Source organism: Pseudopipra pipra, chromosome 23 (assembly GCF_036250125.1).
Source record: "Pseudopipra pipra isolate bDixPip1 chromosome 23, bDixPip1.hap1, whole genome shotgun sequence".
NCBI classification, from domain to species: domain Eukaryota; kingdom Metazoa; phylum Chordata; class Aves; order Passeriformes; family Pipridae; genus Pseudopipra; species Pseudopipra pipra.
In genome coordinates this window covers 5380180-5397998 of record NC_087571.1, presented here as the reverse complement: position 1 = coordinate 5397998, position 17819 = coordinate 5380180, and the positions used below count along the sequence as shown (strand labels likewise).

At 46.6% G+C, this 17819-nt stretch overlaps 2 protein-coding genes across 6 annotated transcripts in view; both read right to left on the bottom strand.

Annotated features, from left to right (window-relative positions):
* Positions 1 to 12624, bottom strand: part of SIK2 (salt inducible kinase 2) — a 35510-nt gene extending 22886 nt beyond the window's left edge. For 2 of the 3 annotated variants that reach the window (XM_064634567.1, XM_064634568.1), the window contains exons 1-3: positions 12374 to 12624; positions 4064 to 4180; positions 2804 to 2867 (exon numbers count right to left, since the gene is read on the bottom strand). In XM_064634567.1, the coding sequence (XP_064490637.1) occupies positions 2804 to 2867; positions 4064 to 4180; positions 12374 to 12523 (331 nt within the window). In that variant the 5' untranslated portion in view covers positions 12524 to 12624. Of the gene's footprint in view, positions 1 to 2803; positions 2868 to 4063; positions 4181 to 5234; positions 5402 to 12373 lie in introns of those variants that run through there. The other variant, XM_064634569.1, reaches the window with a different exon arrangement.
* The window catches only part of LAYN (layilin), a 118789-nt gene that overhangs the window by 93910 nt on the left and 7060 nt on the right, over positions 1 to 17819 (bottom strand). For 2 of the 3 annotated variants that reach the window (XM_064634574.1, XM_064634576.1), the window contains 2 exons: positions 17674 to 17776; positions 16231 to 17046 (listed from right to left, as the gene is read on the bottom strand). In XM_064634574.1, the coding sequence (XP_064490644.1) occupies positions 16722 to 17046; positions 17674 to 17776 (428 nt within the window). In that variant the 3' untranslated portion in view covers positions 16231 to 16721. Of the gene's footprint in view, positions 1 to 16230; positions 17047 to 17673; positions 17777 to 17819 lie in introns of those variants that run through there. The other variant, XR_010424994.1, reaches the window with a different exon arrangement.

Genomic DNA, 17819 nt, shown 5'->3' with positions numbered 1-17819 from the left:
ATCTTCTAAGCCACTTGTGTGACATCAGTGATCCAAGCAGGATCATCCTGCCCAACACAATGCCAGACCTGGCTTTGTTAGCTTGTGTTTTAGGGGATTTTTAATTAAAATATTGTTTGGGGGCTTTGTAACTGTCTGCAGTATTTTCATTTAAAAACTTTTTCTGCTTTCTTCGGGATAAAATCTGATCCCTGGAACCAGCAGGTCTGAAAACTCTGCTCAGAGCTTCTAACCTACCCAAGCCTTCAAACACTTTTCAGCTGGTTTAACTTGGCAAAGCACAAGAACAAACAAAAGCCTGGCAGTAAGGGGAGATCATAATATTTGCAAGCTAAATATCATTCAGTCACAGAGTGACTGACAAATCATATGATATCAAGGTGAAGTCAGATATCAAAGGCACAAACTAAATTACCCTGAGCACAAGCCAGCTCTTTAAACTGTTAATCCATCATTTGTTAGCAATGCAGCAAACAAGTTAATGAACCCAAGCTGTCATTTGGCTTTTACAGCTCTGGCCTGTCAGGACTCATTTAAAGACCCCAAACCAAGCTGGCCCTCAGTGTTTCACCAGCTCTGAGTGGAAGAGGCCATTTGTTCTGAAATCACCCAGAGAGGGAGAGCCCAGCACATCCCACCAGGGCATGGGCCCCGTTTGTGCATTAACCAGTGTGCAAACAGGGCAGGCTGGCACTGGGATCCAGGCTCTGGGCCAGCCCCCGGGCACAGCAACCACTCCAGGACAGCTGGAACTTGCTGGAGACATCCAGAAGGTGGGCACTGCTGGAATATGTGTGTGCAGAGCTCTGGGTTTTCCTGGACATACCCCTCTTGCACAGGCTGAAGCAGCAAAGCCACCTCTGCCAGGAAACCTCCACATTTCACCCCCCTGGGCAAATCTCAGCCTTGTGGCACCCTCTGCCCACACATTTCTACAGCAGGGTTTGGATTTTTTCATTTTACTACAATAAAACAGAAACCAGAAGACACTTTAGGTTCAGCTGGATCCACAGCAGGACTTTTGTCCCCAGCTCCCTGTCCAGCCTTTTCAGCGGCCCAAAGTACAATTGTTTGCTGGACAATTGAAAGATTAAGGTGTATTTACTTCAAAACACGTGACTCAGACATTGCCCTGCAAACCCAGTGGTCAGTGCTTTAAGATGCAGTCCTTCATTTAGGTTTGTACCTGTGTCAAATTTGGAATGTTAAAGCTCTGTTACACACCAAAGTGAGCACAGTGATGGTTAATGAACATGATTAAGGGTCTGCAGAGCTCACAGAGCAGTGGAGGCTCAGCCTGGAGAGGACAAGGTGCAGAGGGAAATCTCATTTTGTGTATAAACACTGAAGAGGAGGGAGGTGGCAAAGCCAGGCTCCTCTCAGCTGAAGTGCCCAGCAAAAGGACAAAAGGCAGTGGAAACCAACTGAAACACAAGAAATCCAGTTTAAACCTAAGGATTCTTTTCTCTGCAGGTGGTCAGAATGTTGGAACAGGATGGCTTGAGGCTGTAGCCCCCATCCAGGGTCCTGAGCAACCCACTGCAGAGCTGGACAGTCATTCCCTACAAATCCCTTCCAACCTTCTGTGAGCTGGGTTCAGGTTCAGGCAGTCAAGACATCCTTCACCCAGTTCAAGCTCAGTAAGGAACAAATAATCCCTTCTCAGGGGATTTCCCTGTATTTCCAATCTTATGAATGCAGACATCACTGGCTGGAATTTCAGCGGAGGAATCTACATTAAATGTTATAAAGAATCTTCATCATTAAAAAAAAAAAATCTCAGTTCCTGTCTGGCTCTGTTGAGGGAGGTTTTTGTGCTGAAATGGTCTAAAAACCATCAGAGACTGTGCTGTGCTCTTGGGTACTGCAGTGTCACCAGGACTAGTTATGAAGGGAACCTCACCCTTGGTAAAATTTAGTTTGAGGACAAAAGAACACGACTCGGGCTTCCCCAGTGAGCAGGACAAAATCCAGTGCAGAATTTAGGTCACTTTGGTTAAACTGTGCATCAGTCACCGCAAGTTTGCAAGAGAAGCACTGGGAAGAGTGTCAATGGAACTGTTGCTTTTTCTTCTGCACACCCAGAGCACACTTTGCATGGTTACTGTACATATTTAATGTAGGAGTGTTTGCACGTCTGGCTGCTGTTTTGAGTGAGAAGTGTTTTCCCAAATATTTACTCTCCAGATCTGTAAAGTCTTGAGCACAAATGAAACCTTTTTCATTCGTGTGTTCTGCCAAGTTACAAAAGATATCTTTAAAAGTAAAGATATCATCCAAAAGGTGACAGGATTTGAAGGGCTGGGGCTGAACACATTATTCACTGCAGTGACATCAACTGGGGAAAGTCACAGCTACACAAAACTGCTGCTGAGTGGGGAGAATTTCCCTGAAGCAGGTCAAAACCAACCCTGCCCATGAACTATCAGCCAGCACCATGAGGGGATGGTTTAGCAGAGCTGAAAAGACTCAATGAGGTTTAACACCAGGCTGTTTAACACCAAGCCTGACAGGGCATTAAAAGAACATTAACCAGTTCCCAGCTCCTGACCCCCACACCTCGAAGAACACGTCACACTGTCCTTAAAGTATCTTAATATAACAGTGGCAAAGACACCCACAGCAGAATATCCCATCCTCAATTCCAGAAGCCACTCTGAGAAATCACTCCAGTAAATTATAAAAAAATTATGACTTCAGACAAAAATGTACAGAAATATTAAGTCTCCAAGAACAGACCCAGAAAGATCCTTAATTACCCAGTGCATTAAAATGTTGAAGATGAAAATATTCCCTTGCTTACCGAAAATTTCTCCGTTTTTGGCAAATTCTGTCACAAGGTACAACATGCTTTTGGTCTCCATCACCTGTCCATGAAGAAATCACACATGAGTGCTTGTGGGAAGAGCAAGAAGCAAAAAAACCACCAAAATGGATCCTTATTCTTCTGCTAAAGATCTGGAAGCTTTGCCTTGCACTTGGAGCTATCACCATCTTTCCAACTGCACAAGGTGTGCAAACAGCACAATCAAAATATTGACCCAAAGGGAAAAATCCTCCAGTTCAAAAAAATCATTTTGGATTTACCTTGAGCACAACACAACCATTTCAACACATTTTGGGCCTCTTTCAACAACCTCAATAAGACAGCCCAGCACGAGCTGTTCATGGACAAGACCTTGGTGAATTTGGTCTTTGCATTTTATTTGACATGAGACAACTCCAACTCCTGGTGGGAACCCAGCACAGGGATGGGCACGTGATAAAAGCAGCCAAGGGGGACAATTTGAAGGCTATTTTAAAAATAAACTCACCTGTCAAACCTGCATTTTTAACCAGCCAATGCACTAACAGTGAAGGATTAAGCACTGCATAATCATCACCCCCCTCTTTAAATGACCTTCCTGATCTCCAGACTTAATTTAACTTTTCTCAGTCCCTCCTCTGCCATTTTTGTGTGTTGCCATTCACTCAGAAGGAACTGTGGAAGATATTACTTCATTTAATTTAACTCTTTAAAGGTCCCTCTCTGCTTGGCAGATCAATATTTTATAGATCAAGTGCCAGTTCCTTTCACATAAAACAAAGTCAAATTGGGATCTTCATCTTTATCCAGAACTCCCCCACCACAGGTCCAAGTCCTTGTGCTCGTTTTTCCTTTGGAGATGTTGTCAGATGACCTTAAATTCAGAGCTTTAGCACACCCAGATCTTTGTTGAGCCAGGTTTATTTGAAGCAAGGGTGTGTTATCTGTGTTTGTTAAACAGAGCCCCAACAGGGAGATCCTAAAGGGAGTATCTCAGGAAAGCCTTAAAGGCAAGACTGAACTGGAGCAGAAATGCCAGCAGCCCCAAACATTTCACCACGTGCTGCAGGAACACAAGATGAAACAGAAGAGAAACCACTACAAAACAAACCCATATTTTACTGTACAAACTACAGGCACTAAAATAAATAAATAAATAAAAATCACAATTAAAAAACCTTCAAAATCTTTCACTGAAGAGCTCATCCAAGAGCAAAAGAGATGGGGAGAAAGGGGAAGAGCCACCACTGCCCCCACCTGATAGAGCTTTATGATGTGTGGGTGATCCAGCATCTTCATTATCTGCACTTCCCTGTAGATCTTCTCCAGGTTCACAGCATCCAGCTGAGATTTGTCAATGATTTTTATTGCCACCTGCAGACAAACAGCAAGAGTGAGATGAAAACTCCCCAACGTTTCCCTCATTAGTTTTGCCCTCGTTATACAGGGGGACAATGCAACGACCCCAGATGACTGGAGGGTTTCTTGGAGTTCAGAATTTCCAATCCCACACTAAAAAATACAGACTGACAGCATTAAATATGCCAGAAAAAGCAGGTTTTACACGGGATGGAAGACACAGAAGCCAGTGCTCCAGGTGCTCTTGTATCAACAGCAGGTAGGAACAGCTGACAGGGACAAAACCCCTCTTTAAAAGCCTCTTCGTGTCCATTGCTGGAGTCCATTTGAATCCCACAACTGCAAAGTGATATTTTAAAGTGAGAAAAACTGCTGGCTCAGCCCAAATCATCCAAACATGGCGGTGGATCCACATGGTTTCAACTGTGACATGTTTAATTGTTAATTAGTATGCAACTACAAAAGGACATCTGCAGTTTATCCCTTCAGAGAAAAAAAACCAAACAACCCAACTCTACAGATCTATTTATCAGTCAAACCTTGGAAAGACATCTCAGTTAGTTCACAAAACACATCTTGGTCCTACTGACCTTGGTTTTAACTACCACCTGCAAAGGGAAGGTGACTACACGTGGTTAGGAAGTCTCAAACAGAAGACACTCAGAAAATTTGAACCAAGGAGAAAATTTGAACCCAGAAGAAAATTTGAACCCAGAAGAAAATTTGAACCCAGGAGAAAATTTGAACCCAAGGAGAAAATTTGAACCCAGAAGAAAATTTGAACCCAGGAGAAAATTTGAACCAAGGAGAAAGCAAAAATGTTGCCACTCTAAAAACCATGCAAAGGATAAAAATACTAAAGAGTGCTGAATGTATAAATGGTGTTTATTCACCCTGAATATCACACTATTAATGCTGAAGCAGGAGCAAACAATGTAAGTCACACAAATGCTCCCAATTATAACAGCATTTCACAAACTATTGAACATGGGAGACAGCTGCTGAGCAGGAGACAAAATCCACAGGAGGTGAACCTCATTATCTCCAGTAACACTGATTAGGGACCCACCTGAATTCACAATTAACTATTTATTGACTTCATTTCACTTTGCTTTTGCTCCACAACCTCTTTAGAAGTCCCTTGTCTCCCTCATCCAACAGGAAAATAAGATTCTGCTATGAGTGATTAAATGGTAATCAGGGAAAATGGGGTTGTGAGATGCAGGAGGCTCTTTTGCAGAGCTGAAGCAGAACAAGACTCATCTAAAACAGACAAAAAAAAATTTTCAAAAGGCAGCTGTGGGATTTTCTTTTTAAACAACGTCTAAAACTTTTAAGCAATTTTTAAAAATAATGTAGAACTCTCTAAAACAATTTTATCAAGGAACAATAAACATTTATAAGAATGTTGTCATATGCAGCCATTAAAAACAAGCAAAAAAGGCCACGTGCTACACATTTTTCACCATTAATCACAAGTTATTGCACAGCCTCTATTCTTCATCACATGGAACAGTGATGCTCAAGGTGGTAAATCCTAAAAAAAAATAAATCACAAGTCTCCCTTTGAAAGTTTCTGCCTTTGGACTATGAGGACAAACCCCAGGCAACTCAAGCACGTTGGTCCTGCTCCTGTTTGTTACCCCCCATTCCAGTCCTGTTCCTTCCAGCTCCACTTGGGGTTTGCACAAAAATAAAGTGAAGCCACTTTCTCATTCAGACCTTCTGCCCTGATGCCACGAGGCAGCAGAGGATGCAAATAATCATTCCTGCAGCTTTAGGGGGAAAAAATCCCCACCACCACAACCCCCTCCACACACCTTTCAGCCTCCCCAGCCCAGTTTAAGATCACACCTCATAAAAGGACCTCTGGTTACTGCTGATTTTTTGCAGGCACCAGTTCTGAGCCTGAGGAGAAATCGCTTCCCTAGAAAGCTCCAGAGTGTCAAAGCAAGCACAGCAAAGCCACTGAACCTCAGATATCAGGAAATATTTATTAAAAACAACCCCTGTGTCACATCTCTGCCCTTCCTCTAACTCATTTTACCCCGTCCCTCTGCGCTCAGCCAGAGACAGGAGCTGCTTTCTGCTTCATCCTCCTCATCTCTGCATTTCACACCCGTTATTTGGGGGTTCAGAGGGCTGGAACCTGCTCTTTCTCCCTTAAAAAGCAAAGCAAGGGTTCCTCTGGAGCAGTGTGACATTCCTGTCACACAGTGGTGATGCACCTTCCACGCCAGGAACAAGGTATCTCCAGTTTGGGAGATAAAAAGCTCCAAAAATCTCCAGCATTTTACCCTGAACTCTGCACTTCCCACCTTCCAACAGCAACAGGTTTTTAACTTTGGTTTCCCAGATTTAAAAAAAAAATAAAAGAATAAAAAAAATAGTATCCACGTCCCTAGAAAACCCAAGATAACTCATTTGTCCTTCTTCCCTTTTAAAGATTAAGTACTTCCAATTCCACTCCAGTTCCTCAATAACAAGTGCCCACTGCAGTTTTATGTTCTCTGAGGTTAATGATGCTCTGCAACCATATCATGTCAGTTCCTAAGAAGTGAGCAATTTCATATAAATAAAAATATAGGTATGCAATTTCATATAAATAAAAAAAGGGCTTTTTTCTTTTTTTTTTGTCTTTACATGGTTAAAATCCCTGAGCAGCTCTTATTTCCTGAGCAACCACCAGTAAAATGTGATTAGAGGAAAGCAGCGTTGAAAAAAAAGAATAATAAAGAAAGAATGGGTGATATAAGTTTGGGAAGCACGGCCACAGATCCTGCTACAACCTTCACTGCACTTTCTGGCCAAGAGCAGTGAATCATGTTCCAGTGTTTCCTACTTTCTTCCTTTTCCAGAAGTTTCCTATCCCATCTCCTCGCTCAAAATAAAACAGCTCTCCAAGGCTGTTGAAAGACTGAAACCAAAACCTTCTTCAGGGAAAACAAGTCTTCAGGGCACACAGTCACTGGGAGCAAAATGGCTCCAGAAAAACCCTCTGCCAAGAGTTTGGAAACATTTCCTTCCCTCTCCCCAAAGCCACAAATAAAAGCTGAGTGGAGATGTAGAACAGGTCACAGAAGGTTAATGCACAAAGTGACCTCCTCTTGTCCATCCACACAGACCCCCCCAAAATTATTACCACTGCCATGTGTCCAGGACTTGGAGGAAAACTGCCACAGGAATGTTTTCACCCAGACATCACCAGATAATCCTGACAGCACCGTAAAATGCTCTTTATTAACACAGCTAACACTGAACTCCTCGAGAAATCACATTATATGTTGGAAAACAAAGTACTGGAGCACCGTGGAACAAGCCAGTGCCTCAGAAAACTACTTGCTACTCTGTTATCATGTTAAAAGGTGAATTTTGTGCTGCTGCATCCATAATCTGTCCAAAATTCCCAAACAGGACTTCTGGAGCTGCATCAGGCAGTCGATAGCCACCACCAATGGATCCATAAAGGTGTGTGTTGTGCAACCACAGGTACTTGAAACAACCCTAAGCACAGCTCTCTGCTAATTAGGAATATCTTACTGGAGCTACAAACTAAGGAAGAACAAACTATATCTCAAGTTTTAAACAGGTTTTTGGTTTAAAAAAATCCCACCCCATTGCATCAAACCACTATTTCTCTCATGATGTGCAGTTACTTGGTACCATTCAGAGGGTTTTTTAACACAGTAAAAACCTACCTGAAGGAGAAAAAATTTGCTTTTTGCAGCCCTTGGTGCAATTCTCAGTGTGCATATTATATATGTGCACATTATACATGTGCATCTCCTATAGGAGAAGCAGCACAGGAGCAGCTGCCACCTCTTCTTCCACACTCAAATGCAGATTAAACATCTCAAAAGTCTATTCTGCATCTTTTAACTTTCACACATCCTGCCGGGGCCAGAGAGGATTTAGAGAGAAGAACCACTTGGAAATGCTTAAAACTCCAGCCCCATCTTTCATGATGATGTGAGGAGGAGCAGAGCATTCAGCAGCTCACTCGTGTGCATGAGCTCAGCTGGGTCACGCTGACAGGAAAAGGGATGTAATTCTTAGAGGTGGAGAAGCTCCTTCAAGCCCTGGAACAGTTTCCTATCTGAAAGAGTGTGTTTTGTTCCTAAATACACAGCTTGCCAACAACTACTAGCAACAGCTAGAAACAAACAACAGAAAAACCCCGGCCAAATATCAATATATAATATTAGCACAAACTTCTTCTGACAAGGGAAACAAAAGGGGGATCCCGTTCCCTCCCTTCCCCCATCACCAGTTTGTGCTGCTCAAAGGGTCACATTCCAAAATATCTTTGCAACTTTCGTGATTCCCACTAATTTGTAAAATATTAGGGATAGCACATATTTCCTTCCCTCTTTCACTAGACTGGAGTTTGCTCAATCCTCATCTGACATCTGGGAATTGAAGCTGCCAAGAAGTGAAGATGAAATGATTGTCAAAGAAGATGAAAGTTCCTCTGCTCTTCAGCTACTCCAGCTTTCAGTTTTCATTGTTTGCATGTTATTCATTTAATTCTTCAAAGAAAAAAAAAAAACAAGGCAAAACCCAAACACTCCAAACAAAAGCAAAAAATCAAACCACAACACAACTTTTCTCCCCCCAAATTCACATCCAAACTGTCCCTGCCTGTGCCCCACCTAAGCACACCTGATCAGCTAAACTGCTACCACAGTTCCTATCAGGAGCTGGGTTTATTTTTTAATTTTTATTTTGCCAGAGAAAAATACAAAGTCCCTGTAACCCAGCAGGCAGTTGGAAGCACAGTGTGATCCACGGCGACATAAAGAACTTTATTTTCACCTGGGGAGCAACGCCCAGTGTCCCTCTGGAGGTGATTAATCCTTGGGGGGTGTTGGTTACACAGTTTTGGGGGTGGGTGGGGAATACAACTCTCTCTCTCTCACAGCCTATTCACAAAGACCTGCCTTCCTCCTGAAAGTGCTTTTTCCAAGCAGCACCTTCACCTATTCCAAGAGCTTTTCCATTATTTCACACGTCACCCTATTTCACCAGGAGCAAATCTCCGTCTTCTTCAACTTTCTGCTCCCAGTTACCTCTGTTCTCTTTTCCTTTCTCCTTCTGAGGACGGAGGGGGAGAAAAAAACGAAATAAAAATCTGTTGCTTATTTGCACGCCTCATTAACAGAAGTTACCCTGGGATCACAGGATTTCTGGGCAAGAGGATAAATGAGCGTGGCAGGAAAGCACGTGCCCTCCACTTCTCTGGCAGCAAACACTCCAACAAGCAAAGCAAAGGTCGAGGGCAGCCCTGGCCCCTTTTTGGGGCACCCTGAATGGACTGGCAGGAAAGAGAGTCAGGCACCACCTCTATTCCCACAAATCCCCCCCATTTTCCTTAACTTTCACACTTCTCTTTGACTGATTGTGCAATTTTAGGGCTGCGGGAGTGTGGGATTGAGGATGAGGTTTCTGACTTTGCACACCCCATCCACCACCCCTGGCTGCTCTCATGCCACTCTCACCTGTACTCTGCAATTCTCTGTTCCTACCTGCAGGTTTTCCATAAAAAGGATGGATTGTACATCATCTGTAAGTGCTGATGTTCAAGGCAATAAGATCCCATCCTTTCTAATTTGATGGTTATTGGCTGGGCAGAGTTGTGTAAAAACAAAAAAGCAAATATTTTATAGGTCAAACCCACACAAAATACTATTTCAAAATACTGATGCTAAAAGAGGTTCTGAATGTAAAGGGTTTCAAATAGGGAGGTTCAGGAGAAACTCAGGCAAGGAAATAGTCCTTTAAAACAGCTTTTCTGAGCAAGTCTCAGCAGCTACACAGCACAGACCTTCCTGCAGCGGAACACAGGCACAGCCTTTCTAAAAAACTGAGTATTCTGCCCCTGGAATTTTATTACAGGCACAGAGAAATCAGCAACTCAAGAAATTTAAGCAATAGGTCAGAACAAACTTGAAATACGACCTGCCTTCCATCTGGAGACATGAACAAGCAGGACTTCCACTCTGTGTGCCCAGTGAGCTAACAAGCAGATGAGGTGCTCCAAACTGGAAGTGCTTATTCCAAATAGTATTTGGCTGGAATTTATTTCCTCTGACATCACCAGAAGTAATCTTAATAGGGTTCCCCTTCCTCAAAGGCCATGTAAGTACTTCCAGCAACTAACTCAGCAATTAAATTCCAGATAAACACTCCTGCATCTCCTGCTGCAGAAATATGATGCAGCTGCATCATAAAAATAAAAATAAATAAATAAATAAAAATAAAAATAAAAAATAAATTAAAAAAAATCAAAGACCTTGACACAAACCTCCAACACAGGCAAATCTGCTGTAAAAATCACACAGAAGGTAAAGAGGCTTCAGACTGGACAGAAAAGTTGGTTTTAAAAAAAAATAATATCATTATTATGTATTAGAATGGACTGGAATTCAGCAGTTTCTTAGGACATGGATGAAATAAAAATCATAGCAGAGTTGAGAAGCTGCTGAGCTCTAAGTTTTCTGTAACCTTTGTTATTTTGAACAATGCTAAACAAACATACTTTGTAAAAGTACAATACAAATAAAGATTAAAGTTCTCACCCCCATCACAGAGTCTGCCAAAGAAGAGCAAGTGACAACTTAATATCTTCAAGTGAAGCCTTTACAAGTTTGGCATCTGGCAACAAACTTGGGAAGGGAACATTAACACTGCCAGGGCTTTGCTTGGCTCTTCAGGAACAGCAAGGAAGGGTTTAAAGAGAACTGAGTCTGTTATGAACTTGAGAAATAAGAAAAATTGCTGTTAACCCCCGGGATGCAAAGCTCATCTAGCCCTGTGTGGCCAGAGCAGTGTGAGCCCCACGGGTTTGCTTCCCTTAGCTGAGCATTTCTCCATTCCTGCAAGGAATGGTTTTGCCACACGAGCCCAGGGCGATGAACAAACTGCAGGTCTGTTCAGTTTTCACTTTGTACTTCAGGAAACGTTTTAATGACTTTTGTCAGGCACAGAGCAGCACGGTAACCTCTTCCTCAGCAAACAATGAAAGCAGCCAGAACACAGGCTTACAAAAACCTCACCTCTAGGTGTAGTGACTAAAACTACCTAAGAGCAACATATAGGAGAAAGCTGATCTTTCAGAGCCATTACTCTCACCAGACACCTTCTTTTTTTTCCCCCTTTTAAAGTGAACACGACCACATTTTACCCACCCAGACTGACAATCATTTTTGTTGTAGGTAAAGCACAAGGTATTAACAATAATCACCGGGTAATACACGGGGGTGGTTAAACAAAGAGGCTAAAAATGGTTGAATTTGGTTAACTTGCAGGATGCTGGACGGAAGGACTCAGGACACACACAAGTTCTTCTGCTGGAACGGATAACCCAGGGAGGGAGAAGCTCTGCTCATCTGCAAGCACCGGCCGGGTCAGGACACCGGGACAGACCCAGGGCATGACAGCGGGCACGACACAAGGTTTGAACCTCCCCTGCTCACAGGGAGAGCTCCCCAGCTCACCCAGCAGCCGCCTGCCCCGCTCACCCCGAGGACGCTCGGGGTCGGGAGGGTGCCATCCTCGGGGGTGACATCCTTGGGGTGACATCCCCGAGCACTCGCCCGCGGCCTGAGCCACAGGGGCTGGGAGGAGGCGTTATCCTGCCCTCCCCGGGCAAGATGAAAGCAGGAAAAACCAACCCGGCTGCTGCAATAAAATAAAATATCCCCTTCGCCGCGGGAGGTGCCGGAAGGAGGGACAAAAGCGGGCGAGGGGCGCGCAAGGGAATACCCGGCTCCGGGGGCGGGTACCCCCATTCCGGGGCCGGGTCCATCCCCGGGGGGTACCCCCAACCTAGGGCTGGGTACCCCCAGTGCGGGGCTGGCTCCATCCCCGGAGGGGTACCCTCATCCCGGGGGAACACCCCCATCCTGGGGCTGGGTACCCCCAATCCGGTGCTGGCTCCATCCCCGGGGCAGGGTACCCCCATCCCTGGTGGGGTACCCCCATCCCCGCGGCCAGGTCCATCCCCGGGGGGTTTCCCCATCCCTGGTGGGGTACCCCCATCCTGCGGAGGGCACCCCCATCCCGGGGCCGGCTCCACCGCCGGAGGGGGTGCCCCCATCCCGGAGCCGGGTCCCCCCATCCCGGGCGGGCTCCATCCCCGGGCGGCAGCGGAGCGCGGCGATGCGCGGGGCGGGACGGGGGGTCGGGATGCGGCGGGAGCGACCTCACCTCGCTGCGGGTGATGCGGTGCCGCGCCAGCTTCACCACGGCGAAGTTGCCCTTGCCCAGCGTGCCCTCGATGTCGTAGAAGCCGACGCGGACAGGGCCGAGCCCGCGGGGCAGCAGCGCCGGGGGCCGCCGGGGCTCGGCCATCACCATGCTGGGCTCGGGGGGCGGCGGCGGCGGCGGCTCGGGCTGCTCGGGGTCGGTGCTCGGCGGCCCCGGGGCCGCGCCGCCCCCTCCGCCCGCTCCGCCCGTCCCTCCGCCGCCGACGGACCGACACACGGACACCGAGCGGCGTCACCGCGCGCGTCACCGCGGGCGGGGGCTCGCCATGGAAACCGGCGGCGCGCCCGCCCAGCGGGGCCGAGCCCGGGCGTGGGGTGGGGACAGAGCCGGGAGAGGGGACGGCAGGGACGGGGGAGAGCGCAGGGGATGGGGAGGGGATGGGGGAGAGGACGGGATGGGGAGGGGATGGGGGAGAGGACGGGATGGGGAGGGGATGGGGAAGAGGACAGGGGATGGATAGGGGTAGGGGTGAGAAAGAGGATGGAGATGGATGGGGATAGGATGGGGTGGGGATAAGGATAGGGATGGGGACAGAGGTGGGGATGAAGACGGGGACAGGGATGGAGACAGGGACGAGGATGGGGATGAGGATGGGGACAGGGATAGAGGTAGAGATGGGGACGGGGACAGGGATGGAGACAGGGGTGAGGATGGGGACAGGGATAGAGATAGAGATGGGGATGGAGACAGGAACGAGGATGGAGGGGGGGGATGGAGGTAGAGACAGGGATGAGGCAGTGATGCTGAGGGTCGATGGGTCCCCCAGGCTCCCCCCACGGCTTGGTGTGGGCATCCCCTCCTGCTCTCCCAGCTCGGTAGGTGCCCCACAGTGTGGCTGTAGGAGGGGGAGTCAAACCCACCCCCTGCATTAATAAGATCCCATTATCCCATTAATGAGCTCCCAGCAGGCCCAGCTCATTAGCAGGATGAGGGGGAATGGGTCAGCCCCAGGTGTTTTCCAGCCCCAAATCAGGGGCTCCATGCACTGAGACCCTGAGCTGCTGCACCTGCATCAGACTTTGTGGGTCCTTAAGGCAGTTTCCTGACACAAATCCTCTCTCCCTGGCACTGGGCAGCTTTTCCAGTGGCCCCAGTTATTCCAGATCACAAAGATGCCTCTCGTTGGTACATCAGCCCCCCAAAATCCCAGTCAGATCACACAGTACTGAGTGCTGGGTGCAGCTCTGGGCCCCACCATTTCAGAAGGTGCTTGGGTGCATCCAGAGGAGGTTCATGGAGCTGCTGATGGGGTTGGAGGAGGAGGGATGTCCTGTGAGGGGCAGCTGGGGCCTCTGCCTTCATCCAGCTGGGAGAAAAGGAGGCTGAGGGACAACCTCCTGGCTCAAAGCTGCGTCAGGGGAGGTTCAAACTGGATATTGGGAAGCATTTCTTTACCAAGAGGGTGGTCAAACACTGGAACAGGCTTCCTGGAGAGTGGGTCAATGCCCCAGGCCTGTCTGTCTGACAGGCACTTGAATCAAGTCCTTATGACACACTTTTAACTTTTGTTTTTCCCTCTAGTGGTCAGGCAGTTGGACTAGATAATTTTTGCAGGTCCCTTCTATAACTAAACTATTCTTCTATTTATTTCCTGCACACCTGGAAAGACAGATTGGGAAGCTCTGTTAGGCCCTTTGACATGAAATGGTTAGAGGACCTTCAGAGTTGAGAATGTGTGAAAAAAGTTAAGGCCTTTCATGCTAAATTCCCTTTCCAGTACTAAGTCCACCAGGTCTGATTTGTCTGTGCACTTACACATGAGCTTGCTTTCATTCCAAAAATGCCATTTTAACTCTGCAGTAATCTTTGCTCTCCCACTTCATGCCTGTCCCTCACTGACCACTCTTGTCCTCTGCCCCATCTCAGGCTGGAGGATTCACTTTGGGTACCAGGAATCACCCCTGGAATCTTTGCTCCATTCCACTGACCAAACAAGGCACATCCAAACAAGAGGCCTCATGTCTTCTGGATCAGCAACACAGCCACAGAGCTTTTCTGATGCAAACACAGCTCAGAACAGAGCGTGGCCACGAAAAGAACAAGTGGAAGAAAACAAGGAACAAACTTGTGCCTCTTGCTTTCCCTTTTTTGTACAAGTTCTACACGTAAAGCTGTGTCATACTTGTGAAAAGTTGGTTAAATTTGCTACGTGTCAAAGAGTGATGACTGTTCTGCAAAGGGAGCTGAAGTTCTCTGTGCAAAAATTAATGCCTGTCCTTCCCTGTTCCTGAGATTCTCTAAGGAATGACATTTGGAGATGATGCTGCTGACTTGGGCTGCCATGGAGAACAACCAGAGTGCTCTCACTGTTCTATTTATCCCCTTCAGAAGTTCTGGCAATGACTAACTGATGACTTGAGTTAGTCAGACATCCACCCTTTTAAGTGATTGATAGGTACATGAGCAAGCTTTCCATAATCCTACTTGAATAGAAAGTGGTGTCATCCCCAAGTGCCACTTGTGACATTTCTCTGCTGTGGAGGGGCTTCATTTTTTTTTACAGACTCGAGCTTGGTGCGTTAAAAGTAACTTTTTCTCCACTGTGCCAAATATTGCCTGATATTCATTCACAGTCGCTTTATTACAAACCGGATTCTTTAGTATTAAAACATTTATTTGCTTCCTGGCCACTTCTGCAGTCACAAAAACATCCTTTGTCCTGCACATTTTAGCGGCCACCGGTGTCTCCTGCCGTGCTCCAAGGAAAGGGATCCCAGCGCTCCTGGCAAAGCGGGGATGGAGCAGCTCGTGGAGGACAAACGTGGAGCGCACATGCCCTCGTGTGGTCACTGCAGCTCCAGGGCTCCAGAGGAGACGTCCAGCAGCAGAATTTCTCAAATCCCCTCAGCTGGGCACACGCAGCTCGCTGCCCGAGCTCAGGGAGCCGGGACCAGACCAAAACACATCTCAGACGCCTCATCTCCGACCTCTGGCAAGCTTTGCCTCTCGTTTTCTGGTTTTCAACGCCTGAAATGCTCAGGATGTGCCTGATGCTTAATGCCTGCAAAAAAAAAACAACAAACCAAACCCAACCAAACAACAACAACAAACCACCCCAAAAAACCGAGGGAAGAGACCAAGAATAAAGAGTCAAAATGGATCGATTTTTTTCTTGATGAAAGAGCACTAATTACTGCATTGGAAACTCCAGGCATTCCAAGTGCCCAGCACTGCCTATTCTCCTATATAAGGATTTTGCTTTTCAGGAGAAATTGTTGCTAACTCGATGCCATTTCCAAAAGACCTGGAAGATTAATTCTTTTTTTTTTTTTTTTTTTAAAGGAATTACTTCTTTCAGGGCTTCATCTTGCACCACGTTCTGGTGGAGGAACAGCAGGGGCTTGGCAGACACTGTGACACTGCAGATGTGCAGCACAGAGCCCTTGTGCACTGAAATATTTCAGTGTCTGCAGTAGAATCCTCTTCCTGCCTGTTTACTTTGGCAGAACAGGTTCGTGGCTACCCCTGCACTCAGTTCTATTGTTGTTTCAGCCACACATAAAACACCTTTTGCCAAACCTTTGTTTCCTGGTGGCTTGTGAAAATTCTTCCTTTTCCTATTTATTTATTTCCATGCAAGGGAGAAGAGCAAGCTCTTAAGGGAACCCTGTCAAGAGCTAAAAATTCATTTTAGGTGCTTCAGAGATTTGTTCAGCAGCAAAACGTTGCTCTCTCCTGGAGCCAGAAACACCTGCAGGGCAAAAGGTGTGTCCTATTTGTGTTCCTTTATGTTCTTGGTCTCCCCTCACTCCCTCCCTCCCAGGAGGATGAGGGAAAGAAGTGGAAAAGTGAGAAAATTTCGTGGTTTGAGACAAAGGCAGTTTAATAGGTAAAGTAAAAGTTGCACACACAAGCAAAGCACACCAAGGCATTCATTCCCCACTCCTCATGTCCAGGAAAGCAGGGCTCCATCACACCTGACAGGCAACTTTTAGCACCTTTAAGACAACTGGGTCAGTTAAATAAATAAGGATTTGGGATTGTCCTCTAGTTTTTCAAGGCATATCTTTGGTACAAAAAAGTGAATCAAGGTTATTAACAAGCCGCTCCCAGGGCAAAGGGGGCTTGATGCAAAGCAAAATATACACATTCTTTTCAGTCTGGATCGTTAAAAACCCACATTCTTTCAAAAAAAAAAAAAAAAAGGGAAGAATATGGGGACAATGCAAACCCAGGATGAACACCACGTGTAACTGTTATTAAACAAGTGCATAGACAGGGAGGTAAACTCGTATCAGCACCCACTTTGTCATCTGAGTTCCAGGGGGCTTTTTTTCTGTCCATTTGCTCAATATCCATAAATCTCATTGTCCACCCAGGTGGACTCCTGGCTCCTGCCCACACGGTCCCCACAGAGCTCGTAGATGTCGTTGGTGACAAAGCCACTCTCGGTCCCAAAGCCGCTGCTGGGGGGTTTGGGCGCTGCCTCCTGCCCGGCCCTGCCCAGCTCCCAGTGCTCCCGGGCCCGGAAGGAGGAATTCTTGGTGCCAGGCCTGGTCCCAGCCAGGTCTGCCTCCGACTGCTTGTTGATGACTTTGTAGATGTCCAGGCTGGGGCTGTTGGACAGCCAGGCATCCTCCTCCTTGGGGCTCCTGTCCATCTGCTCCTCCCTCCTGGGGAATGGGGGGGAAACAAAAAACCCCTGTTATGGCACAAAGCAATACCACACCTCTGACAGTGATTTAATGCTGACCCTCGAGGGAAGCTGACCCTCAGAGCCCGGGCTCTGCTTAAAATTGGGAATTATTTGTCATTCCGTGCTGCACACCCGGAACAGCCCCTTGGCACAACCTGGAGATACTGAGGCAGCAAAACCCAACCCTGATGTTCCCAAATCCACAACCAGAGCTACTGTGCACACAGGGAAAGCAAGGAGAGGTTATTGATAGGTATTATTTGCTCCTTTTATCTCCACATTTTTCACTTTTGAAGGGGAACATCTGATAATTCAAATCAATGATTCAAATCTTTAATAAGATGAAGTGCTACCATCATGAAAATCAACTGTTCACGCTGTTCCCTGACTGCTATGTCTGTGAACACACTAATATGCTATAACGTGATTTACTTAAAATTTTCCTTGAAAATAACTCAGCCTGGAGCACCCACTGCACTTTTTAAACATTTCTCTGGCTGCAAGAGGTCCTCTGCAGAGCACCTCCCAGGGTGCCAAAAGCAGCTGTGAGATTACTGCCAGGAAATGCTACCATAGGTGGTTTTAACATAAAAATGCCACTTACCTCTTCACAAAAAGCCAAAAACAGGAGATGCCTGTAATGACCACCAGGAGCAGCAGCACAGGAATGCTGGGAATAAGGATGTAGGCAAGACTCTGAACAGGTTCTAGGGGTAAAAAGGAGTCAGTGGTAAGAAGGAATTGGAAGAT